Below are 22,936 nucleotides of genomic sequence, written 5' to 3' on the forward strand. Positions count from 1 at the left end.
ATTTTGGGGGGTATTTTCTGCTATTACCCTTTTTAAAAATGTTAAATTTTTGGGAAACCAAGCATTTTAGGTAAAAAAAAAAATTTTTTTTTTACATATGCAAAAGTCGTGAAACACCTGTAGGGTATTAAGGTTCACATTACCCCTTGTTACATTCCCTGAGGGGTCTAGTTTCCAAAATGGTATGCCATGTTTTTTTTTTTGCTGTCCTGGCACCATAGGGGCTTCCTAAAGGTGACATGCCCCCCAAAAACCATTTGTCGCTCCTTCCCTTCTGAGCCCTCTACTGCGCCCACTGAACAATTAACATAGACATATGAGGTATGTGCTTACTCGAGAGAAATTGGGTTTCAAATATAAGTAAAAATGTTCTCCTTTTTATCCCTTGCAAAAATTCAAAAATTGGGTCTACAAGAACATGCGAATGTAAAAAATGAAGATTTTGAATTTTCTCCTTCACTTTTCTGCTATTCCTGTGAAACACCTAAAGGGTTAATACACTTACTGAATATAATTTTAAGTACTTTGGGGGGTGTAGTTTTTATAATGGGGTCTTTTATGGGGTACTTCTAATATGAAGACCCTTCAAATCCACTTCAAACCTAAACTGGTCCATGAAAAATAGCGAGTTTGAAAATTTTGTGAAAAATTGTAAAATTGCTGCTGAACTTTGAAGCCCTCTGGTGTCTTCCAAAAGTAAAAACTCATAAATTTTATGATGCAAACATAAAGTAGACATATTGTATATGTGAACCCAAAAAAAAATTATTTTGAATATCCATTTTCCTTACAAGCAGAGAGCTTCAAAGTTAGAAAAATGCAAAATTTTCATTTTTTCATAAATTTTGGGATTTTTCACCAAGAAAGGATGCAAGATAGCACAAAATTTTACCACTATGTTAAAGTAGAATATGTCACGAAAAAACAATCTCGGAATCAGAATGATAACTAAAAGCATTCCAGAGTTATTAATGTTTAACGTGACAGTGGTCAGAATTGCAAAAAATAATCTGGTCCTTAAGGTAAAAAAGGGCTCGGTCCTTAAGGGGTTAAAGGAGCATCACATGCTTGAAACAATCTTATTTTTCCACAATTTTGAAAGGGTGCCAATCATTTTGTCCAGTCCAATTTTGGAGTTTAGTGTGAAATTATGTCCAATTTGCTTTCTTTCCTCCCTTTTTTGATTTAGTTCCAATACACACAATGGGATAGCAAAACATTTGTTACTGCAATCCTTTTCTGTGAGAAATACTTAATTTTCTTGAAAAATGTCAGGGGTGCCAACATTTACGGCCATGACTGTATGTTACTATGTGACATGGTGCCATAAACATTATTGAAATGAATGGCATCCGTTGCCCTCCGTTACGGTATACGTCAGCATCCCATTTTCGGCGGGATGCCGACAGATATGTCTGAAGGAAGCCCTAATGCAGTGTGGACCTAGCCACTAGAAGACTTCATTCAGGCCACTTAAGTGGCTCCCGCTGCTGTATGCCACAGTATATGTCAGCATCTGTATTTGGGGGGACACGGACGAATACTGGTGAGGTGCACCATAAACACAATGAGGGAGATTTATCAAAACCTGTGCAGAGGAAGAGTGGTGCAGTTGCCCATAGCAACCAATCAGATTGCTTCTTTCATTTTCCACAGGCCTCTTTAGAGGCCTGTGGAAAATGAAAGAAGCGATCTGATTGGTTGCTATGGGCAACTGCACCACTCTTCCTCTGCACGGGTTTTGATAAATCTCCCCCAATGTGAACTCAGCCTACCCCTGCGCTCCATTACTACAGTACCCCATGTAGACTCCTGTGGTCACCTCCTATATTATCGTTTTCCAATCGAGGTGCCTACAGCTATTGCAAAACTACAACTCCCAGCATGGTTAGACAGCCTGGTTGTGAGTTGTAGTTTTGCAACAGCTGGAGGCACCCTGGTTGGGAAACACTGTCCTATATTATAGTAACAGCCTACTATATTATCCATCAGTATAGTTTCCCTACCACCATGCCTGCAGCTGTAGCAGAACTTATGCTGGGGGTTGCAGTTTTGGAGGCACACTAGTTGGGAAACCCTGCACTACCTCAATACAACCGCCAAGTGGCGCTGCCGCAATAGTTGTGAGGTGTAGGAACGATGTTTCGATGCGTATGTTACCCGGGGGGAGATATTTGCAGATGCACAGCTGATGGAGGGCGGCCGAAATCCGGCCGGGTTGTGTGTTCTATTAGTAAAGTGACACGGTAAGCTGTTGCTTGTGTATCTGGTTCGTTTATGTCCGCATGTGCCGCTGATAGACTGTGGGCTAGGGCATGCTGGGATCTGTAGTTCCGCGTTGGTATGATGTTATAGCGCATTGTGATTCCTGAGACTTGTAAAAGGACTCGTGCCATTCCTTTAGACATGTTGCCTTACCATCATACTTATATATACAGTGGTCCCTCAAGTTACAATATGAATTGGTTCCAGGACGACCATTGTATGTTGAAACCATTATATGTTGAGACCAGAACTCTATGGAAACCTGGTAATCGGTTCTGAAGCCCCCAAAATGTCATTCAAAAATAGGAAAAAGTGAGGATTAAAGAAAAATAAGTAGATAACTAATACAGATAAAGCAAGTCCTTACATATAAAAGTAATAAAGATCTGCTGGGAGCTGTAAATCACTGTCTATGTCGGTGTTTCCCAACAAGGGTGCCTCCAGCTGTTGCAAAACTACAACTCCCAGCATGCCCGGACAGCCGTTGGCTGTCCGGGCATGCTGGGAGTTGTAGTTTTGCAACAGCTGGAGGCACCCTGGTTGGGAAACAATGGTTTATGTAGAGGACAGGAGCTTCTTCAGGGTCCTATACAGTACACACAGTGTCCCAAATGGAGCCACCCTTACCCGGTGTCCAAAGGAGCAGCTAACCCTGGCACAGGTAAGGAGTAGTACAGAACTTGTAGTTCCTCCCTGTACTGTAGGGGGCGCTACCAGACAGCCAGTCAGTGCATACACTTCAGTAATAGAGGTGATTTACCAGTAAAATGCCAATTCTGATTGGTCAGTTCCTCCAGTTGTGACAGGTATCACAGATCTGGACTGTCCGTAGCATTGTATGTTGAGTCTGGTTTCAACTTACAATGGTCCAGAAAAGACCATTGTATGTTGAAACTATTGTATGTTGAGGCCATTGTAAGTTGAGGGATCACTGTACTTTGTCATAGCTATATACCTATAGGGCCCAATGAGAAGTCAGTAACTATCTAATATACTTGGGGGTGACTTATCAAAACCTTTGAAGAGGCACGGTTGCTTATAGCAACCAATCAGATCGCTTCTTACATTCTTAACAAGGCCTCTGAAAACTGAAAGTAGCTGATTGGTTGCTAGGGGCAACTTAGGTTTTGATAAATCTCCCCCCTTGTGTTCAATACCTCCACGTTTTGTATAGTTTTGCTTGCTGTCAGTGAATGGGAACAGTCTTAGACTTCCTTGCCAGAAATTCACGCTATTATGTTAACTCCGATCATACTCTGCTGGCAGGATATCTGTGTATATGTCATTTAACTACGTTGCCCGAGACTACAGCGATCAAGATTTGGATTTGCCTTAACCCCTAAAGGACCAAGCCCATTTTAACCTTAAGGACCAGGCCAATTTTATTTTTGTGTTTTCGTTTTTTCCTCCTCGCCTTCTAAAATCCATAACTCTTATATTTCCATCTACAGACCCATATAAGGGCTTGTTTTTTGTGTGACAAATTGTACTTTGTAATGAAACCTCATTTTACCATAAAATGTACGGCGAACCCCCCCCCCCCCCCCCCCCCCCCAAAAAAAATTTTAGGGAGGAAATTTAATTGAAAACCACAATTTTGCACATTTTGGAGGGTTTCGTTTTCACACTGTACTTTTTATGGTAAAAATGACATGTGTTCTTCTGTGGGTCAATACGATTAAAATGATACCCATGGCTAGATACTTTTATGTTTTTTGTACAGCTTAAAAAAAATCTAAAACTTTTTGTACAAAATCATTAATCTAAAATTTTCTTATTTTGACTACCTATATCTTTTACATTTTTCCGTATATAGGGTGGTATGAGGGCTAATTCTTTTGCGCCGTCGTCTGTACTTTTTATTGATACCACATTTGCATATATAAAACTTTTAGTTCCTTTTTTATTAATTTTTTGGGAATAAAATGTGACAAAAAGCAGCATTTTTGGACTTTTTTTTTTTTTTTTTGTTTACGCCATTCACTGTACGGGATCATTAACATCATATTTTGATAGTTCGGACATTTACGCTTTTTGGGGGTAAAATGGGAAAAACTGTACATTTTTATTGGGGGAGGTGGGGGGGGGGGGGGGGGCGCAGGTCAGGCTGAGTGATCTAGTTGCCAGGGTGACTGTCTGATGAATTTCGTGCAAGAGCCTTGTTGATCCAAAAAAGGTCTCGTGCACGGAACAGGCTTGGTGTCAGATTGTTGCCTTTGCAATGCGATCGCCCAGGGTGAGCTGTGTCTCCCCACATCGAGGCTGAGAATCACATGGGCTCAAGACATTGGAGGTACCCTATAAATTTGAGTGTACCAACAGAATTCCGCCCAGACAGAGTCATTAGGTGACTTGATTTGGGCCATTGGCTGATGACACATACTTGTAATGTACGCAATAGACTCACTGAATGGGGCTCATCCACATGCAAAGGTATGCCAACAGAGCTTGAAATACACTGCAGACATTTCGGGGGAAAACCTCGGATTACTGATGCAAAATCTCACAGCATGTTATTGTGATGGGGAAATGTGAACATGCTAATATTGTTTCCAATTACTCTCTTGCAGCAGTGTGCACTTGTGTTAGATGGAAATCACAAGTACAGGGAAAAATTGTGGCAGCCATCTGTCGTAGAAAATATTGTAGCTTTATTCAACACATCTGTGTACAGAACTGGGGAGGACAAACAGACAACAGGGGTGCACAAAAAGGGCGATTTTTATTTTGTGTGGGATATGCCCTTCTTCTGGCCCACAGATCAGTTGGAAATTATACAGATCTGTATAGTTAGCATCTGTTAATCCGGGTGTTTCTATTCTTGGACAGCAAGCTGAAATCTTGAAGGGATTATCCAACTTTTACAATTTATCTCCTGTTCAGAAGATAGAGTATGTGTCTGATTGTAAGGGGTCTGACCTCTGAGACACCCTGCAATCTCAAAACGGGGCCCGACTCTCCCTGCTGAGCACTCTGACCACAACATTCAGAGACTTGCTTGTTCCGGCAGTGACGCTCATCCAATCACGACCACAGTGGTATCCCACCTCAGTCGGTGATTGGCTGAGCGGGTCCTCACTGCCGACACCAATTTGTCTCAGAAGGTGAGGGCCTGAGCTCTCAGCAGAGAGCATTGGGCCCTGTCCCAGAGATCACAGGGGGTTCCAGCAGTCACACCCCACCCCACACACAATCAAAAGCTTATAGTTTATCCTGTGGGAATACATTATTATGTGCAGGGGGTCCGCACACTGGTACACCTGTCAATTTCATGACAAGTCAAGGACATTTCATGTCCCTTCAAGCTGTAAGATGGCCCCATGTATATCAAAGACCAAGATTTATATACATTTAGATATAACTTGGCTATAAATGTTGCCCTGAATTTAACCAACTTGAATTTTTATTTCTTTTTGCAGATTGCAGAATTCCTTGTAAATTTGTGCAGAACGTTAGTCAGTAACAATGCCCACGGTGGTGGTGATGGATGTGTCCCTTTCCATGACAAGGCCAGTCCCAGTGGAGGGGACTGAGGAGTTCCAGCGCAAGCATCTGGCAGCTCATGGCCTCACCATGCTGTTTGAACACATGGCGACCAACTACAAGCTGGAGTTTACTGCATTAGTGGTTTTCTCTTCTTTATGGGAACTTATGGTACCTTTCACTAGAGACTACAACACCCTTCAGGTATGCTGCCAATGAGATCAGGAGGCTTTTGAGAACAGGGGAGAAAGCCACATTTTACAGAAGATGAATTCTTATTTCAATGAGCAAAATAAATATCACAAAGCTTGTATTATATCCAATACTCAGCCTTTATTTCTAGTACAGTAGCTGGGACAGCTTGTATGACACATAGCTTCTTGTATAAACATGATGGGGGGTGGCATTAAACAATTTACACAAGCTTTTGGTGCAAAAAAAAAAAGGTGACTTGTGCAAATTGATAGTAGAGTGGAAAAAAAACGACAGACTGCACAGGTGGCGCCTCGTGTATTACCCCCAGCTAGTGAAGAATTACTAGATGTCGGGGCTACAGACGCCTCTCTTAGGTGGCAGCTCGCCTCAAGAAAATGATAAATGCGCCTATCACCCTAGTGAATAGGGTACCATGCGATGAGATCCGCTGCAGGAGCCGGGAGGTCACAGGAAGTCGGAAGATTCCAATCCTAGAGAAGTTTCAAGGAGGAAGGGAGGAAGAAGACCTATCACCCAGGTGCTGCGGATGCTTGTCCCAAGAATTCAGTGGAAACAGGAATGTACAATCACAGATCCCTAGGCAGGGACCACTTTATTGAACAAAATAATAAAATTGTAGCAGGGTACAGATTACTCATTTCGAGGGAAACGCCCTCTTCATCAGATCTATACAATAAAGGTACATTGTGGTTTAAATAATGAGAAAATGGCACCAAATACTTCAAGTGGGCAGAGCCATAGGTGCAAAAAAATTTAAACAGGAAGTACAGCAAGAGTAAAAAACTTTCATAGAAGATATTGAACAAAATCATTAAAAACTAACGCACATCCATTTATTGAGACACATATATAGGTAAGAATGCACATAGGTATGAAAATTCATGGGATATTAACAGACAATTGTCAGGGGTGACAAGTTCGGCAGCGCTGTGTGCACGAGTGATGTTCCTGTGGTTAGGTGTGCAAAGGATAGGGGATAAGATGTCAGATCGCCGGGGTCCCGCTGCTGCAGCACCCCGCTATCATTACTGCGCAGAGCGAGATCGCTCTGCATGTAATGACGAGCCATACAGGGGCCGGAGCATCGTTAAGTCACGGCTCCGCCCCTCGTGACGTCACAGCCCGCCCCCGTCAATACAAGTCTATGGGAGGGGGCGTGGTGGTCGTCACGCTACCTGCCATAGACTTGCATTAAGAGGATGGGCCATGATGTCATTAGGGCGGAGCCATGACGTCACGCTGCTCCGGCCCCTGTATCGCCCGTCATTACGCACAGAGCGAACTCGCTCTGTGCAGTAATGATGGCGGGGTGCCGCAGCCGCGATCCCCGGGGTCCCCAGCAGCAGGACCGCTGCGATCTAACATCTTATCCCCTATCCTTTGGATAGAGGATAAGATGCCAGGGGCGGAGTACCCCTTTAAATCGATTGTATGAAATCCGTAGTATCTCTTAGATGTGACTTGAGGTTGAGAACATATTTTTGTAATAGGGTGTCAAGATAGCGTGAAAGGTTAGATGAAACAGAGTTAATCCCGGATACTATCGGTCTACCAGGGTTTTTTTCCGTGTTTTTGTGTATTTTAGAGAGATAATAAAATAATGGTAGAGCAGGTTCACTGACAAGAATATAATCATGTTCAGGTTTTCTCAAGCCTTCTTGTCTGTACCCTTCTGTAACCAGACTCTTTAATTCAGTGGCATACTGTTCTGTGGGGTTGTTTGGCAGTCGTTTATAGTATTGACAGCAGTCTGTTGGCCTCAGAAATGTAATGTGCTAGGTCCAAAATGACAGTCGCCCCTCCTTTGTCGGCGGGGCGGATTATAATGTTGTGATTATCGGCTAGGGATTTAAGAGCCTGGTTTTCATGTGTAGAAAGGTTTTAATGGATAAAGGTGTAGAACAATTTTATGTTCGGGTAAGTTTTTCTAAGTCATTGGACTACGTGCGAGAAGGTGTCAGTGATGTTACCCTTGGCCTGAAGGGGATAAAAGTTCGATTTAGGTTTCAATCCTGTGCCAACCAGGGGTGGTATGAGGTCGGAGGGTTCACTGGTCTGGTTCGGTGGAATGGGACCTTCAGTGGCCTTAATAGAGAAGAATCTTTTTATGGTGAGCTTTCTGATATACCTATTTAGGTCCATGAAGAGGTCAAAACCTTGTTAGTCGGGCAGAAAGATAAGCCTCTACTAAGAACTTTATTTTCAATGTCAGTTAGAGTGTACGAAGAAAAGTTAAACATTTTCACAGTTTCTTCATTTGAGGTCCCTTGTTTATTTTTTTCGTTTCTCCTTTTCTCTACCCCCCCATCCTCTTCTTCGTGTTTTCTTTCGTTTTAGTGGGGGAAAATATGTATTTTTTCTACCAAAGGTATCTCCATTAGCTGGGATAGATGGGGTACAGAGGTACTGGGTGGTAGTTCTTTTTTTTTTTCCTCATACCACTGTACTCCACGCCAGAGCAATGTATGTCTCACCTCTATCTCATTCGTTTCACTTCCCCCTATGACTATCACTTCCATTATCGGACCCTACACATCCATTGCATCTATGAAGCTAATGCAGTTCCATGAGACCTCCGTGTAACAGCCGCAGCTGTCAATATCTACACTGTGACAGTGTTCACACATTCTGCTATGTTATTGGTCCTGAGTTCGGTCATGTGACCGGTCTCCTAGGAAACACATCTCATACACGCTCCCCGTTTCTTTACATTAGTAAGCCCTGCTTCCTGGTTTTGGCCAGTGACGCCAAACCCAGCACACGCGTGATTGGTTACTTTAGTCACATGGGCACTGCGCCCCCCCCTCCTGATGTGCACCTAACCACAGGAACATCACTCGTGCATACAGCGCTGCCGAACTTGACCCCCCTGATATTTGTCTGTTAATATCCCATGAATTTTCATACCTATGTGCATTCTTACCTATATATGTGTCTCAATAAATGGATGTGCGTTAGTTTTTAATGATATTGTTCAGTATCTTCAATGAAAGTCTTTTACTCTTGCTGTACTTCCTGTTAAAAAATTTTTACACCTATGGCTCCGCCCACTTGAAGTATTTGGTGCCATTTTCTCATTATTTAAACCGCAATGTACCTTTATTGTATAGATCTGATGAAGAGGGTGTTTCCCTCGAAATGAGTAATCTGTACCCTGCTACAATTTTATTATTTTGTTCAATAAAGTGGTCCCTGCCTAGGGATCTGTCATTGTACATTCCTGTTTCCACTGAATTTTTGGGACAAGCATCCGCAGCACCTGGGTGATAGGTCTTCTTCCTCCCTTCCTCCTTGTGCAAATTAAGGTCAGGAGTCCCAATTTCCCCTTACTGCAGTGCTGTAGAGAGGTCAATCTTTTTCATGGGATCCCATGTTTGAGGCTTTTTTAAAAATAAAAGAAGCAATTTGGTTGCTATGGGCAACTGTTTCACTTTGCTTCCGCACAATAAATCTCCCCCATTGTTTGTTTGTGTATTTCAGTCTCTTTTGTCCATGCCAAAATGTGGTTGACAGCATGAAAGCAGATTTCTAAATGTATGTTGTCATTGAGCATTTAAGTAATGTGTATGTCTGGAGCATTGAGAGATTGCTCCCTTTTTTGGGCTTTGTTGTGTTTTAAATTTTTAATTTTTTTTGTGGAGTGTACAATGTAATGTGTAGCAGCATATTATTGCATTTGGGTGTGGATCCATTTTAATGTGTTCTTTCCTTTTTTGTTTGCAGGAAGCTTTGAGTAACATTGATGATTATGATAAGACTTGTCTGGAGTCGGCACTGCAAGGAGTGGCCAGTGTGGTTCAACAAGAATGGGGGGCCTCTATTCCTTGCCAGGTAACTATTAAAAGTGAGAGGAAAAAAGAACATTTTGTATGTAAAGGTGGTTTCATCTTTTTCATGTTCTTGTACCTCAATGATTATTTGCTTCATTACTATTGTCAAACTGTGTCTGTCAAAACTACATAATGGAGCAGTTTTTTGAGCTACATAAACTCACATATGTTTTGTCTACAGATACTTATTGTGTGCTAACTCAATTTATATCATTATGAATTATATGAATGCTATTGTTACACTTTGACTGTTACGTTGACTGCCCGTCTTTCCTTTTATCAGGTAGTGCTGGTTACAGATGGATGCCTGGGCATTGGAAAGGGTTCTCTCCACAACTCCCTGTCATCTTTGAACCAGCGTAGTGAAAGTAACAGATTCCCTCTGCCATTTCCTTTCCCTTCCAAGCTTTACATTATGTGCATGGCAAATCTTGAAGAGGTGAGAAAATTCATCTAAATACATGTGGAAAAATTGGTCAAAAACAGGAAAAAAATTTTGTTTATGTTTTCTCCCATTGGTGCTTGAGGCTTTGGTAAGGTGAGCCCTAGAAGAAATATAGGCCTAGATTTACTATTTGCTGAAACCTGAATTTTTATGCAATTATGCAAAAATAGTCTTACATAAATGACTTGCACCACAATTATTACCAGTTTTAGACACTTATCCCCAGATCCGACTAAGGTCATGACTAGAGATGAGCGAACTTACAGTAAATTCGATTTGTCACGAACTTCTCGGCTCGGCAGTTGATGACTTATCCTGCATAAAATAGTTCAGCTTCCAGGTGCTCCGGTGGGCTGGAAAAGGTGGATACAGTCCTAGGAGACTCTTTCATCAACTGCCGAGCCGAGAAGTTTGTGACGAATCGAATTTACTGTAAATTCGCTCATCTCTAGTCATGACCTTAGTTTAATAAGGGGGAAGGGTACAAACCATTTAAAGGGAACCAATCATCAGATTTTACCCTATATAATGCTTGGCAAAGCGTTATATAGGGTAAAATTGTTGTATGAAGTTATAAACTAGTCACCGCCGCCGCCTAAGTAGTCCCCTGGGCGGGGAGCTCTTCTCACCTACTCCCGTTCTTCGGCCGGGAGCGACGCCCCCTCCGCTTGATTGATGGGCCGCGTCATCGCTCTGCTCCGTCTGTTCAGTGAGCGGAACAATGACGCGGCCCATCAATCAAGCGGAGGGGGTGTCGCTCCCGGCCGAAGAACGGGAGTAGGTGAGAAGAGCTCCCCGCCCAGGTGACTACTTATGGCGGCGGCGGTGACTAGTTTATAACTTCATATCTTCACCATCCCTGGGGGCAGGAGCATCCCCCCGGGAATGGTGAAAATAAAGATTTTACCCTATATAACGCTTTGCCAAGTGTTATATAGGGTAAAATCTGATGATTGGTTCCCTTTAAGACATGAAAGACATTCTAGGGTATTTTGTAGTATTCTTTCCTCATGAACAAAGATTTTTTAACTACAATGTTTGTTATAGAAGAATAGTAATAAAAGCATTCTTCTCATGAAATGGCACCTGATCTGTTACTTGCATTTATGAGGAAAACCACAATGCTGATTTCAACAAAGCATAACTCTTGATGTCATTGGGAAAAAAAACTGGAACAGACAAAAGTCTAGAATGTATTTAACCATCTCATTACTTGTCTTCTGTCATCAGCTCCAAAACTCTGATTCATTGGACTGCCTTGAAAGGCTCATTGATCTGAACAATGGCGAAGGTCAGATCTTTACCATTGATGGCCCTTTGTGTTTAAAGAATGTTCAGTCCATGTTTGGGTAAGAAGATCTATTGCATTGACCTAAAATTATGGATTGTCTAGCTTGTGAGAAGTTAGTTCATTGAATTTCAGTCTATATCTTTTGGTTTTTGTACACTTTTGTCTCGATTAAGTTTAACAATCCATTCTATTATCATGCAGAAAACTCATTGATGTTGCATACACACCGTTCCATGCAATCCTCAAATGTGGGAACCTCTCTTCAGATGTTCAGGTGTTCCCAAGACCCGAGCCAGTGATCATAGACGAAGAGATAGACCCAATGCCTAAATCCATTAACTCAGGTAACCAGCTGCACAGGATTCCTATGGGGTGTGTTCACATATACAAGTAGAGGTGGTATAATAAATCTTCCCTAAGTGGAAGTGGCCATCTGCTGAGGCAAACTCTTCAAAGGATATATATATTGCCAGCACTAACTTTATGCCATTTTATAGTATTTAAAATATTTATATAATGTTTACCATTTTTACAGGATAATACGCTCATACTGCTCTGATTTTGTGAGCTAATGTTAGGCAATAATTTGGTAAGCTGTACACTTATAGATGAAACTGTGTTTTGCAGAATTGGAAATTGTGGGCTTCATTGACATTGCCGACATCTCTAGCCCTCCAGTCCTCTCCCGTCACCTAGTTCTTCCTATTGCCCTCAACAAAGGTTAGTGGGGAGTGTTTGGGTTTTGGAGACCCAAATATTAGTTTCTTCCACCCAATTAACCTCTGTTTCCTTTTTCTCTTTTGTTCCTTTACAGAAGGAGATGATATTGGAGCTGGACTCACAGATGATCTTGAGGATGAAAATTCTGCAAGTCAGATTGCAGGAAAAAGCCCTAATTTTTGTGTTTTACTCCATGGTAGTCTGAAGGTTGAAGGCATGGTGGCTTTGGTGCAGCTTGGGTAAGCGAATAATCTCATGATTATACAGGATATATAATTATTTATTAAATATGCTATATCCACGTCAAGAAAACTGCCATCCATTTAATACAAAAAATGACCGGGTCTTCTTTATAGCAGTGTCCCCCATACACTCCTTTGTCTTCCTTAGACAACCCCTTTAACCCTACCAAGACTTATCTGCTCATTATTAAAGTGTTAGTGTCATCACTTCTCGGCCTTTTGGCTAAAATCAAGTGTAGCATCTGTTCTTATCAGTTTAATATCTGATATGCCTCCTACCTGGGGACCATATATTAAATGGATTTTTGAAACCGGGGGCCGATTTCGGAGCTTGCTTTTGACATTCCAACTATTGACATGTCCCCACTGCATTCATGAGTTATTGGGAAGTGGCCCGCTGAGATCATTAGTTATTAGCCAGGAAAGAGGATGACACTGCACTCCACTCCCTGGCAGCCCGAGATCGTACATTTTTCTGCATTCTCTATGATTGATGAACCTCTCAGCTAGCCGGGGAGTGGAGCGCAGGAGTGAGATCCTGTGTGATTAACAACTTTTGACATGTCTGATCGATATGTCAAAAGTTGTTTTTGATGACCATAACAGTTTAATGGAAATCCTTCTTCAGCAGAACAAATTCAGGTTTTCAGCTTCACTGATATCAGGCTTGACAGATCTGAATTGACAGGTTAGATTGTTCAAGCACTGCTCTATAATGTCTTCTGTGTTGATGCATCTTCTGAGGGTTTGCTACAGAAAGCTAGAGAAGCAGGATCCCCTGTTTTCTGTGTGTATGGGAGCCATCATACAGGCTAATCTCCATCCACTGTGGAACTGAGCTCAGAGAAAGCTATCACTTAGATCTGGCAGAGAGATAACCATGTGAAAAAAACCATATACAAGCTCTATAACGGCCAAAAATATTGCATATCCTCGTGTGTACACAGGTCAGCTTATCCTGAAAAGTTGTCTCTGCAGTTGTAGATCTAAATTGATCTCACACTTGTACTTGTGACTGCTTAATAATAGCATATAACCATATCACCAGAGGTGACTGCAATGAATATCTATTCTGCTGTGTAGACTATCATGGTTACTTTCTACATATGCAGAAGTGTCCTGTAAGACTGACATGTCAGAAGCACTTGAATGAAATATTGTTATGGTGTGTTGGAGGGTACAGGGAATGGTTCTCAGGAGACCCTTTTTATAAATATTTCTACATAATTTGCATCTCTTTTCTATCTACACTGTAGACCAGACTGGCATGGAATGCTCTATTCTCAAGCTGATAGCAAGAAGAAATCAAATTTAATGATGTCATTGTTTGAGCCCGGTGTTGAGCCACTACCATGGCTGGGGAAGACCTCTCAGCTTGGACCCATATCAGGTAGAATTTTATAAGCATTATATTCATTTTTTATGTTGCATATTTTTTTTGCATATTCTTTGCTCATTCACCATCACTATACCTGCAGTGCCATCTTTTTCATCCCAGCTCTGCTCATTACTGCAGCAAAGCTATGTGACCATAACTCAGACCACTAAAAAAATACATGGGTTTATGTGTCATAGGTCTAGATACAGCTCTATCTGTATCTCCAATTATACATATTCAGTAGGTGAGTCCTTACAGTGATTAGCCCATATAATCTGCACTGCTTCCTCCGCTGTGAGCAGATTCTGTAGTGTGTTCTATGTGATGGAGTGTGCCATATGCTATCCTGTGTGTAAGAGCTGGCAGTAATAAGGAGAAAAGGAGACAGCCTACAGTTGTATCACATGTACTACTCTCTAGTGTGAGTTAGGAGACAATAGTTTTGTAATTGATCTATCGAACTTGGTGCACTAGGACTCAGGACATGTGCACAGACTCCTCTCCCCTCTCTTCAAAGCCAGAAGCAACATGGTAAATGTAGGGTACATAAAGAGACCATAATAGTGGAAAAATCGGAATAATGATGGCAGAGAAACCATGAATTCCACATCACCTAAAATGGGTATACACAAGTACTCCCACATTAGTTTTTAATAAGACACATGTAAACTTAAAGGACCCATTATTTAAACTTTAAAATAAAGAATTGTTAATGTTTTTTTTCTAATTTTCCATTTTGCTATCTATATTATAGAATGATTTTAATATCTAGCAGTTTTAGTTCTGACTACTAAGCCTAACATAGTAACTTTGGGTGGAATTATCAAAACTTGTGCAGAGGAAAAGTTAACCAGTTGCCCATAGCAACCAATCAATCACTTCTTTAATTTTTGCAAAGGGCTCTGAAAAATAAAAGAAGCAATCTGATTGGTTGGTATGGGCAACTGGTCAACTTTTCTTCAGCACAGGTCTGATAATAATAATTCATAAGGCTGAAAAAAGACAAACGTCCATCAAATTTAACCTAAACCCTTTTTGATGCCAATTGCCCGATACCAGGAGGAAAAATTCCTGACTCCTAATATGGCATCAGAATAGATCCCTGTATCAACATTCTGTCCCTATAAATCTAATATCCATAACCTGTAATGTTATTACTCTCTAGAAATGCATCCAGGCCCCTTTTGAACTTGAGTTCACCATGACCACCTCCTCAGGCAGAGAGTTCCATAATCTCACTGCTCTTATAGTAAAGAACCCCCGTCTGTGCTGGTGTAGACATTCTATACGTAGGAGCTGCCTCCATACAGTCCTAGGTATAAATAGGTCATGGGAGAGATCTCTGTACTGCCCCTGATATATTTATACATAGTTATTAGGTCGCCCCTAAGCCTTCTTTTTTCTAAACTAAATAACCCTAATTCTGCTAATCTTTCTGGGTACTGTAGCCCCCTCCGATCATTACATGTATAACTCTGGTTTCCCATCTTTGAACCCTCTCCAGCTCCACTATCTTTCTTGTACACTGGTGCCCAGTGTTCTACACAGTATTGCATGTGTGGCCTTTAAAGTAAGGTTCTGTACAGATCACTTATCATCATGGACAGGAGTACAGTAAAAGATGACAGCAGTAAATAGATAGCTAATGCTTAGAGCTCAGTGTCCCCCTCCCTGTTGAATGACCTCTGTATGGGTCATAGAGCATACTCGCCAGTTCAATGACAGTGGCCTCCCTCACAGTAAAGTACAAATGATAAAAAAATAAATAAAATACAATCAGATAATAGAAAAACATTTTTCATTATCTGGCTCTAGTCAGTAAAAAAAAACTAGGTGATACTTCACCTGAAATTCATTAGAATTTTCTAAACACATTTTATTCTCCATTTTTCACCCCATTATTCTAGAGTGAATGCGTCTACTGATGCGATCTGTACATAACTTGTGTAGCTGTATTTTCATAAACCAATGATACATCTCAATTTGTTTGATACCCAAGATGCCAAAGAGAACCCATATGGGGAAGAGGATAATAAGAGTCCATTTCCCTTGCAACCCAAGACAAAACGAAGCTATGCGCAGAATGTGACAGTGTGGATTAAACCTAGCGGACTGCAGGTAATTCTTATATGTTCATTGATTTTCATATATATACATTTTTAATAACATCCTTTATTTACAAAAAAAGAAGTCACGTACATTGCTATGTTTTATGCCAATGTATATTAGCTTATTTTCAAGGCAATAGATGTGTTGTCATCTTTAAATTCAAATAAACCATGCTTTGACTTTTTAGTCATTTGGTCTTACCTGTAGGAGCTTACTGCCAATTTTCTGCTTGAAATAAATAGGACATTTAGGGCAGGGTCACAGAGGGCGTATCCGATTCATATTTCATGCTGCGGATGCGCCAACAGCACGGCTACGGACAGGTATCTCTGTGTGTCTGCTCGTAGTGGTGGATTTCCCAGTGTAGAAATCTGCCGCTACGAGCGGACACACAGAGCCACCCGATCGCACCTGGTAGCTCGTTCTGCAGTCCATCTGTGACTGCTCTCAGCACATCCGTAGCATGAAATACGCTGTGGATGTGCCCCTTGTGGCCCTTCCCTTGTGCATTTACACATTACACATGCAGATTCTCCTGTAGATTTGAAGTTGTAAAAACTGAATTTTACAACTGCAGATCCGTAATAAGTTTACATTATTTGCTTTATTTTTATTTTTATTTTTGCTTACCAATAACTGTTATATACTATGACTGTCTTCCCTAACCTGTTGCTCTCCAGCTGTTGCAAAACTAAAACTCCCAGCATGCACAGCCTTCGTCTGGATTAGACACTTTGACAGTGTTCCCTGATATATTGTTGTCTAGCTGTTTCAAAGCTGCAACCATTCCTTGAAAGCCTTACACTAGTAGTAGCCACATGTTGGTGAATACTGCACTATGACTTAGTGAGGACTTGTGAGGTGAAACTAGAACTCAATGGCCCAGATTTATCAAACTGTGTGAGAGAAAAAGGGGAGAGATTTTCCCACAGCAACCAACCAATCACAGCTCAGCTTTCACTTTACCTCAGCTCATTAGCTGAGCTGTGATTGGTTGCTATGGAAAAATCACTTTTTCTCTCACACAGTTTGATAAATCTGGGCCAATATTTGATAGCGGAGAAAGGTTGTCCTAAGCATAACAGTATAGGATGACTGATTATAAAAACTTGTGCAGAGGAAAAATGGCGAAGTTGCACATAGCAACCAGTCAGAGTGCTTCTTTAATTTGTGTGAAAAAAAAATAAAAATACTCTAAAGATGAAAGAAGCAATCTTATTGGTTGCTAAGATAAACTGCAACACTTTCTCTGCACAGGTTTTAATACATCTCCTAAATTGACTTTACATTTTACACCTTTCGTTACTTTGTTGTTTTTCCTTATGTAGACTGATGTGCAGAAGATCCTGAGGAATGCCAGAAAGCTTCCAGAGAAGACTCAAACCTTCTATAAAGTAAGATGTAGCTGACCTCTATCCACTCAATGAATGAATGCTGTTAACGTCAATGGGGGAGATTTATCAAAACCTGTCCAGAGGAATAGTTGCTGAATTGCCCATAGCCACCAATCAGATCGCTTCTTTCATTTTTAATAAGGCCTCTGCAAAAAGAAAGAAGCGATCTGATTGGTTGCTATAGGCAACTCAGCAACGTTTCCTCTGGACAGGTTTTGATAAATCTCCCTCAATGTCTTTATAGTAGTTAGTATTAGGAAATTGTGCTAACAAGAGGAATTTGAAGGCAAAAGAAAGTACATATAGTCTACAGCAGTGGTCTTCAACCTGCGTTCCTCCTCCAGATGTTGCAAAACAACAACTCCCAGCATGCCCGGACAGCCGTTGGCTGTCCGGGCATGCTGGGAGTTGTAGTTTTGCAACATCTGGAGGTCCGCAGGTTGAAGACCACTGGTCTACAGGCTTGCTACAACCCCCTAATTGTCTACCCCGCTTTGATTGCATGTTTTTCATGCAACGGTTTGTTCCTCCTGAATATTAAAATCCTGTTTAAGAAATAGCACGTGGTATTTTGCTTGTCACTAAGGCTGCATTCACATCTCGTTTTTACACTACGGGTGCCCAATCCGGCTGGGGGAGGGGCAAACCGGGCTCTCCCGTACCCCAGCCAGACCAGCGCTGAACTCCATTCACTTTAAAGAGCCAACCGGAGTCAAGCGGTGACTCCGGTCGGCTCATTTTTGACCCGTATGTGGTTTCGTGACCGGACCTAAAACTGTAGTATACTACGGTTTTAGGTCCGGTCACAAAACTGGATACGGGTCAAAAATCAGCCGACCGGAGTCACCGTTTGACTCCGGTCGGCTCATTAAAGTGAATGGAGTTCAGCGCTGGTCCAGCTGGGGTACTGGAGAGCCCGGTTTGCCCCTCCCCCAGCCTGATCCGGCACCCGTAGTGTAAAAGCGAGATGTCAATGCAGCCTAATCCAAGGTGCCATGAAATACAATGCTTTGTAACCCTTTTGTATCATTTCCTATTTCTCCCAGGAACTGAACCGACTAAGGAAAGCAGCCCTTGCATTTGGATTCCTGGACTTATTAAAGGGAGTGTCCGATATGTTGGAAAGAGAATGCACGCTGCTGCCAGACACTGCGCATCCTGATGCCGCCTTCCAGCTCTCACATGCAGCAGCACAGCTCAAACTTGCCAGTACTGGGAGCTCTGAACATGCTGCATATGACCATAATATTGTACCTCTGCAAACAGACTTCTCAGGACGTGGTTCAGATAGGATGTGACACTCTGGGACTTAAATTCTTTGGTGACAATTTAACATCGCGGTGCACATCATTGGTGGTGATGACGTTACCTCCAAGATTGAACACTGTCCAATGGCGGAATGACTAAAGGAAACTGATCCTGAGTTGTTAGGGGCCATTTTGCTGGGAAGTCTATGAATCTGAGACAGGACAGTAGGTAGCAGTCACAATCTATCCAGTTAATTGACAGGATTATAAAGATATGTATATTTGAGATATAGAAATCGAAGACTTGTACATTATTTTTTTTGTATATAGTTAGTGTTTAACAACTGGTAGGCATCTTAGTTTTGTCGAAGGACATTACAGAAATGATTTCCTCAAACAATAATGCTTTTTGTCACTTTAACATTCCAGTCATATGGAGCTACTGCTGGCGTAGCATGCACCAAAGTAAAGAAGTGGAAGTACTGAATTAGTCTGAACGGACTGTCTGCTGACTAGCTGATACTATACTATCAGAGTACTTAACCCCTTAAGGACACATGACGTTCTCATACGTCTCCATTTCCGAGTCCTTAAGGACACATGACGTATGAGAACGTCATGTGTTTTACCGGCCCCCCGCAACCATCTGGAGCGGAGCCGGTCCCCGATGCCTGCTGAAATCGTTCAGCAGGCATCGGGGCATATCGCCCAGGGGGGTCATTATGCCCCCCCATGTCGGCGATGGCCGCAGATCGCTGGACAATTCAGTCCAGCGATCTGCGGCGGATTCCGGGTCAATCGGGTCTCCAGTGACCCGGTGACCCGGAATTATTGGCTGATCGGGGCCGTCAGAGACGGCCCCGAACAGCCAGAGCCAGCAGGGGTGAGGTGGCACTGGTGCCACCTCACGATCGCCCTGATTCGTCGGCCGGATTACCGGCCGACCAATCAGGGCGCCTGCTGCGGGTGTCACTCCCGCAACCCGCTCCGCCCCTCTTCCGGAGGACGTGAGCGGGTGCGGGACGTGCACCCCGGGTGCTGGGGACCCCGATCCCCGGCGCCCCTGTTGGGATCGGGGCCCCAGGAGCAGCGGCGGCGGCGGAGACGACGAGGGACTGACCTGTGCTGCTGGATCGTTGGAGGTGAGTGACAGCCTCCTGCTGTTGCTTAGCAACAGCTCCCAGCATGCAAAAAGGGCATGCTGGGAGCTGTAGTTATGCAACAGCAGGAGGCAGACCACCACAACTCCCAGCATGCCCTTATGGGCATGCTGGGACTTGTAGTTTTCCAACAGCTGGAGGCACATTCTTTCTATGTAAAAGTGTACCTTCAGCTGTTGTGTAACTACAACTCCCAGCTTGCACAATCAGCTAAAGTGCATGCTGGGAGTTGTAGTGGTGCATCTGGTGGTTGCATAACTACAACTCCCAGCATGCCCGTTGGCTGTCGGTGACTTCTGAGAGTTGTAGTTTTGCAACAGCTGAAGGCACACTGAGTTAAGTAGCAAACCAGTGTGTCTCCAGCTGTTGCATAACTACAATCCCCAGCATCCCCAGCCAAAGTAGTATGCCTCCAGCTGTTGCATAACTACAACACCCAGCATGCCCTTCCGCTGTCCGTACATGCTGGGGGTTGTAGCTTTTGCAACAGCTGAAGGCACACTGGTTGCAAAACACTGAGTTTGTTACCAAACTCGGTGTTTCACAACCAGTGTGCCTCCAGCTGTTGCAAAACTACAACTCCCAGCATGCACTGATAGACCGTACATGCTGGGAGTTGTAGTTTTGCAACAGCTGGATGCCCCCCCCCCCCCCCCCCCCCCAATGTGAATGTACAGGGTACACTCACATGGGCGGAGGATTACAGTAAGTATCCGGCTGCAAGTTTGAGGTGCGGCAAAATTTCTGCCGCAGCTCAAACTGCCAGCGAGAAACTACTGTGAACCCCCCGCCCGTGTGACTGTACCCTAAAAACACTACACTACACTAACACACAATAAAATAAAAAGTAAAAAACACTACATATACACATACCCCTACACAGCCCCCCTCCCCAATAAAAATGAAAAACGTCTGGTACACCACTGTTTCCAAAACGGAGCCTCCAGCGGTTGCAAAACTACAACTCCCAGCATGCATTGATAGACCGTACATGCTGGGAGTTGTAGTTTTACAACAGCGGGATGTTCCCCCCCCCAATGTGAACGTACAGGGTACACTCACATGGGCGGAGGATTACAGTAAGTATCCGGCTGCAAGTTTGAGCTGCGTAAAATTTTCTGCCGTAGCTCAAACTGCCAGCGAGAAACTACTGTGAACCCCCGCCCGTGCGACTGTACCCTAAAAACACTACACTACACTAACACAAAATAAAATAAAAAGTAAAAAACACTACATATACACATACCCCTATACAACCCCCCTCCCCAATAAAAATGAAAAACGTCTGGTACGCCACTGTTTCCAAAACGGAGCCTCCAGCTGTTGCAAAACAACTACTCCCAGTATTGCCAGATAGCCGTTGACTGTCCAGGCATGCTGGGAGTTTTACAACAGCTGGAGGCACCCTGTTTGGGAATCACTGGCGTAGAATACCCCTATGTCCACCCCTATGCAAGTCCCTAATTTAGGCCTCAAATGCGCATGGCGCTCTCACTTCGGAGCCCTGTCGTATTTCAAGGCAACAGTTTAGGGTCACATATGGGGTATCGCCGTACTCGGGAGAAATTGGGCTTCAAATTTTGGGGGGTATTTTCTGCTATTACCCTTTTAAAAAATGTAAAATTTTTGGGAAAACAAGCATTTTAGGTAAAAAAAAATATATTTTTTTTACATATGCAAAAGTCGTGAAACACCTGTAGGGTATTAAGGTTCAAATTACCCCTTGTTACGTTCCCCGAGGGGTCTAGTTTCCAAAATGGTATGCCATGTGTTTTTTTTTTGCTGTCCTGGCACCATAGGGGCTTCCTAAATGCGGCATGCCCCCAGAGCAAAATTCGCTTTCAAAAAGCAAAATGTGACTCCTTCTCTTCTGAGACCTGTAGTGCGCCAGCAGAGCACTTTTCACACCCATATGGGGTGTTTTCTGAATCGGGAGAAATTGGGCTTCAAATTTTGGGGGGTATTTTCTGCTATTACCCTTTTTAAAATTGTAAAAATTTTGGGAAACCAAGCATTTTAGGTAAAAAAAATATATATTTTTTTACATATGCAAAAGTCGTGAAACACCTGTAGGGTATTAAGGTTCACATTACCCCTTGTTACGTTCCCCGAGGGGTCTAGTTTCCAAAATGGTATGCCATGTGTTTTTTTTTTGCTGTTCTGGCACCATAGGGGCTTCCTAAATGCGGCATGCCCCCAGAGCAAAATTTGCTTTCAAAAAGCCAAATGTTACTCCTTCTCTTCTGAGACCTGTAGTGCGCCAGCAGAGCACTTTTCACCCCCATATGGGGTGTTTTCTGAATCGGGAGAAATTGGGCTTCAAATTTTGGGGGGTATTTTCCGCTATTACCCTTTTTAAAAATGTAAACATTTTGGGAAAACAAGCATTTTAGGTAAAAAAATTTTTTTTTTTTTACATATGCAAAAGTTGTGGAACACCTGTAGGGCATTAAGGTTCACGTTACCCCTTGTTACGTTCCCCGAGGGGTCTAGTTTCCAAAATGGTATGCCATGTGTTTTTTTTTTGCTGTTCTGGCACCATAGGGGCTTCCTAAATGCGGCATGCCCCCAGAGCAAAATTTGCTTTCAAAAAGCCAAATGTGACTCCTTCTCTTCTGAGACCTGTAGTGCGCCAGCAGAGAACTTTTCACCCCCATGCAAGGTGTTTTCTGTATCGGGAGAAATTGGGCTTCAAATTTTGGGGGGTATTTTCTGCTATTACCCTTTTTAAAAATGTAAAATTTTTGGGAAACCAAGCATTTTAGGTAAAAAAAATAAATATTTTTTTTACATATGCAAAAGTCGTGAATCACCTGTAGGGTATTAAGGTTCACTTTACCCCTTGTTACGTTCCCTGAGGGGTCTAGTTTCCAAAATGGTATGCCATGTGTTTTTTTTTGCTGTTCTGACACCATAGGGGCTTCCTAAATGCGGCATGCCCCCCAAAAACCATTTGTTGCTCCTTCCCTTCTGAGCCCTCTACTGCGCCCGCCGAACAATTAACATAGACATATGAGGTATGTGCTTACTCGAGAGAAATTGGGTTTCAAATACAAGTAAAAATTTTCTCCTTTTTATCCCTTGCAAAAATTCAAAAATTGGGTCTACAAGAACATGCGAGTGTAAAAAATGAAGATTTTGAATTTTCTCCTTCAC

At 42.6% G+C, this 22,936-nt stretch overlaps 2 protein-coding genes and 1 non-coding gene across 16 annotated transcripts in view; 2 read left to right on the forward strand and 1 right to left on the reverse strand.

The window, feature by feature from the left end:
• Positions 1 to 2,221, reverse strand: part of SLC24A1 (solute carrier family 24 member 1) — a 143,909-nt gene extending 141,688 nt beyond the window's left edge. For 5 of the 13 annotated variants that reach the window (XM_056571714.1, XM_056571710.1, XM_056571711.1 and 2 more), the window contains exon 1: positions 2,007 to 2,138. The gene's annotated coding sequence lies outside the window, so the exon portion shown is untranslated. Of the gene's footprint in view, positions 1 to 2,006; positions 2,139 to 2,160 lie in introns of those variants that run through there. The other 8 variants (XM_056571716.1, XM_056571715.1, XM_056571707.1 and 5 more) reach the window with 6 other exon arrangements.
• Positions 2,115 to 19,107, forward strand: INTS14 (integrator complex subunit 14). Of its 2 annotated transcripts, XM_056571722.1 has the most exons (12): positions 2,115 to 2,246; positions 5,685 to 5,952; positions 9,688 to 9,795; positions 10,078 to 10,233; positions 11,470 to 11,588; positions 11,732 to 11,874; positions 12,158 to 12,250; positions 12,345 to 12,489; positions 13,749 to 13,882; positions 15,870 to 15,988; positions 17,308 to 17,373; positions 18,420 to 19,107. In XM_056571722.1, exons 2-12 carry the CDS (start codon positions 5,731 to 5,733, stop codon positions 18,669 to 18,671), a joined length of 1,557 nt encoding a protein of 518 aa, XP_056427697.1. In that variant the 5' UTR covers positions 2,115 to 2,246; positions 5,685 to 5,730; the 3' UTR covers positions 18,672 to 19,107. The 2 variants fall into 2 exon arrangements, with proteins under 2 accessions (XP_056427697.1, XP_056427696.1); XM_056571721.1 differs by lacking the exons at positions 2,115 to 2,246; positions 5,685 to 5,952 and adding an exon at positions 8,571 to 8,842.
• Positions 12,696 to 12,884, forward strand: LOC130267907 (U2 spliceosomal RNA). The gene has a single exon (XR_008843333.1). It is a non-coding gene; the product is annotated as a U2 spliceosomal RNA (small nuclear RNA).
• Positions 19,108 to 22,936: the final 3,829 nt, after the last annotated feature.

Source organism: Hyla sarda, chromosome 4 (genome assembly GCF_029499605.1).
Source record: "Hyla sarda isolate aHylSar1 chromosome 4, aHylSar1.hap1, whole genome shotgun sequence".
Lineage (NCBI taxonomy): Eukaryota > Metazoa > Chordata > Amphibia > Anura > Hylidae > Hyla > Hyla sarda.

Bases quoted from the DNA above. Each gene is read 5' to 3' on its own strand.
- INTS14 (XM_056571722.1), top strand. From the start codon at position 5,731: ATGCCCACGGTGGTGGTGATGGATGTGTCCCTTTCCATGACAAGGCCA. The intron at 9,796-10,077 runs GTAACTATTAAA...TCCTTTTATCAG, and splicing joins GGGCCTCTATTCCTTGCCAG to GTAGTGCTGGTTACAGATGG. The intron at 12,251-12,344 runs GTTAGTGGGGAG...GTTCCTTTACAG, and splicing joins TCCTATTGCCCTCAACAAAG to AAGGAGATGATATTGGAGCT.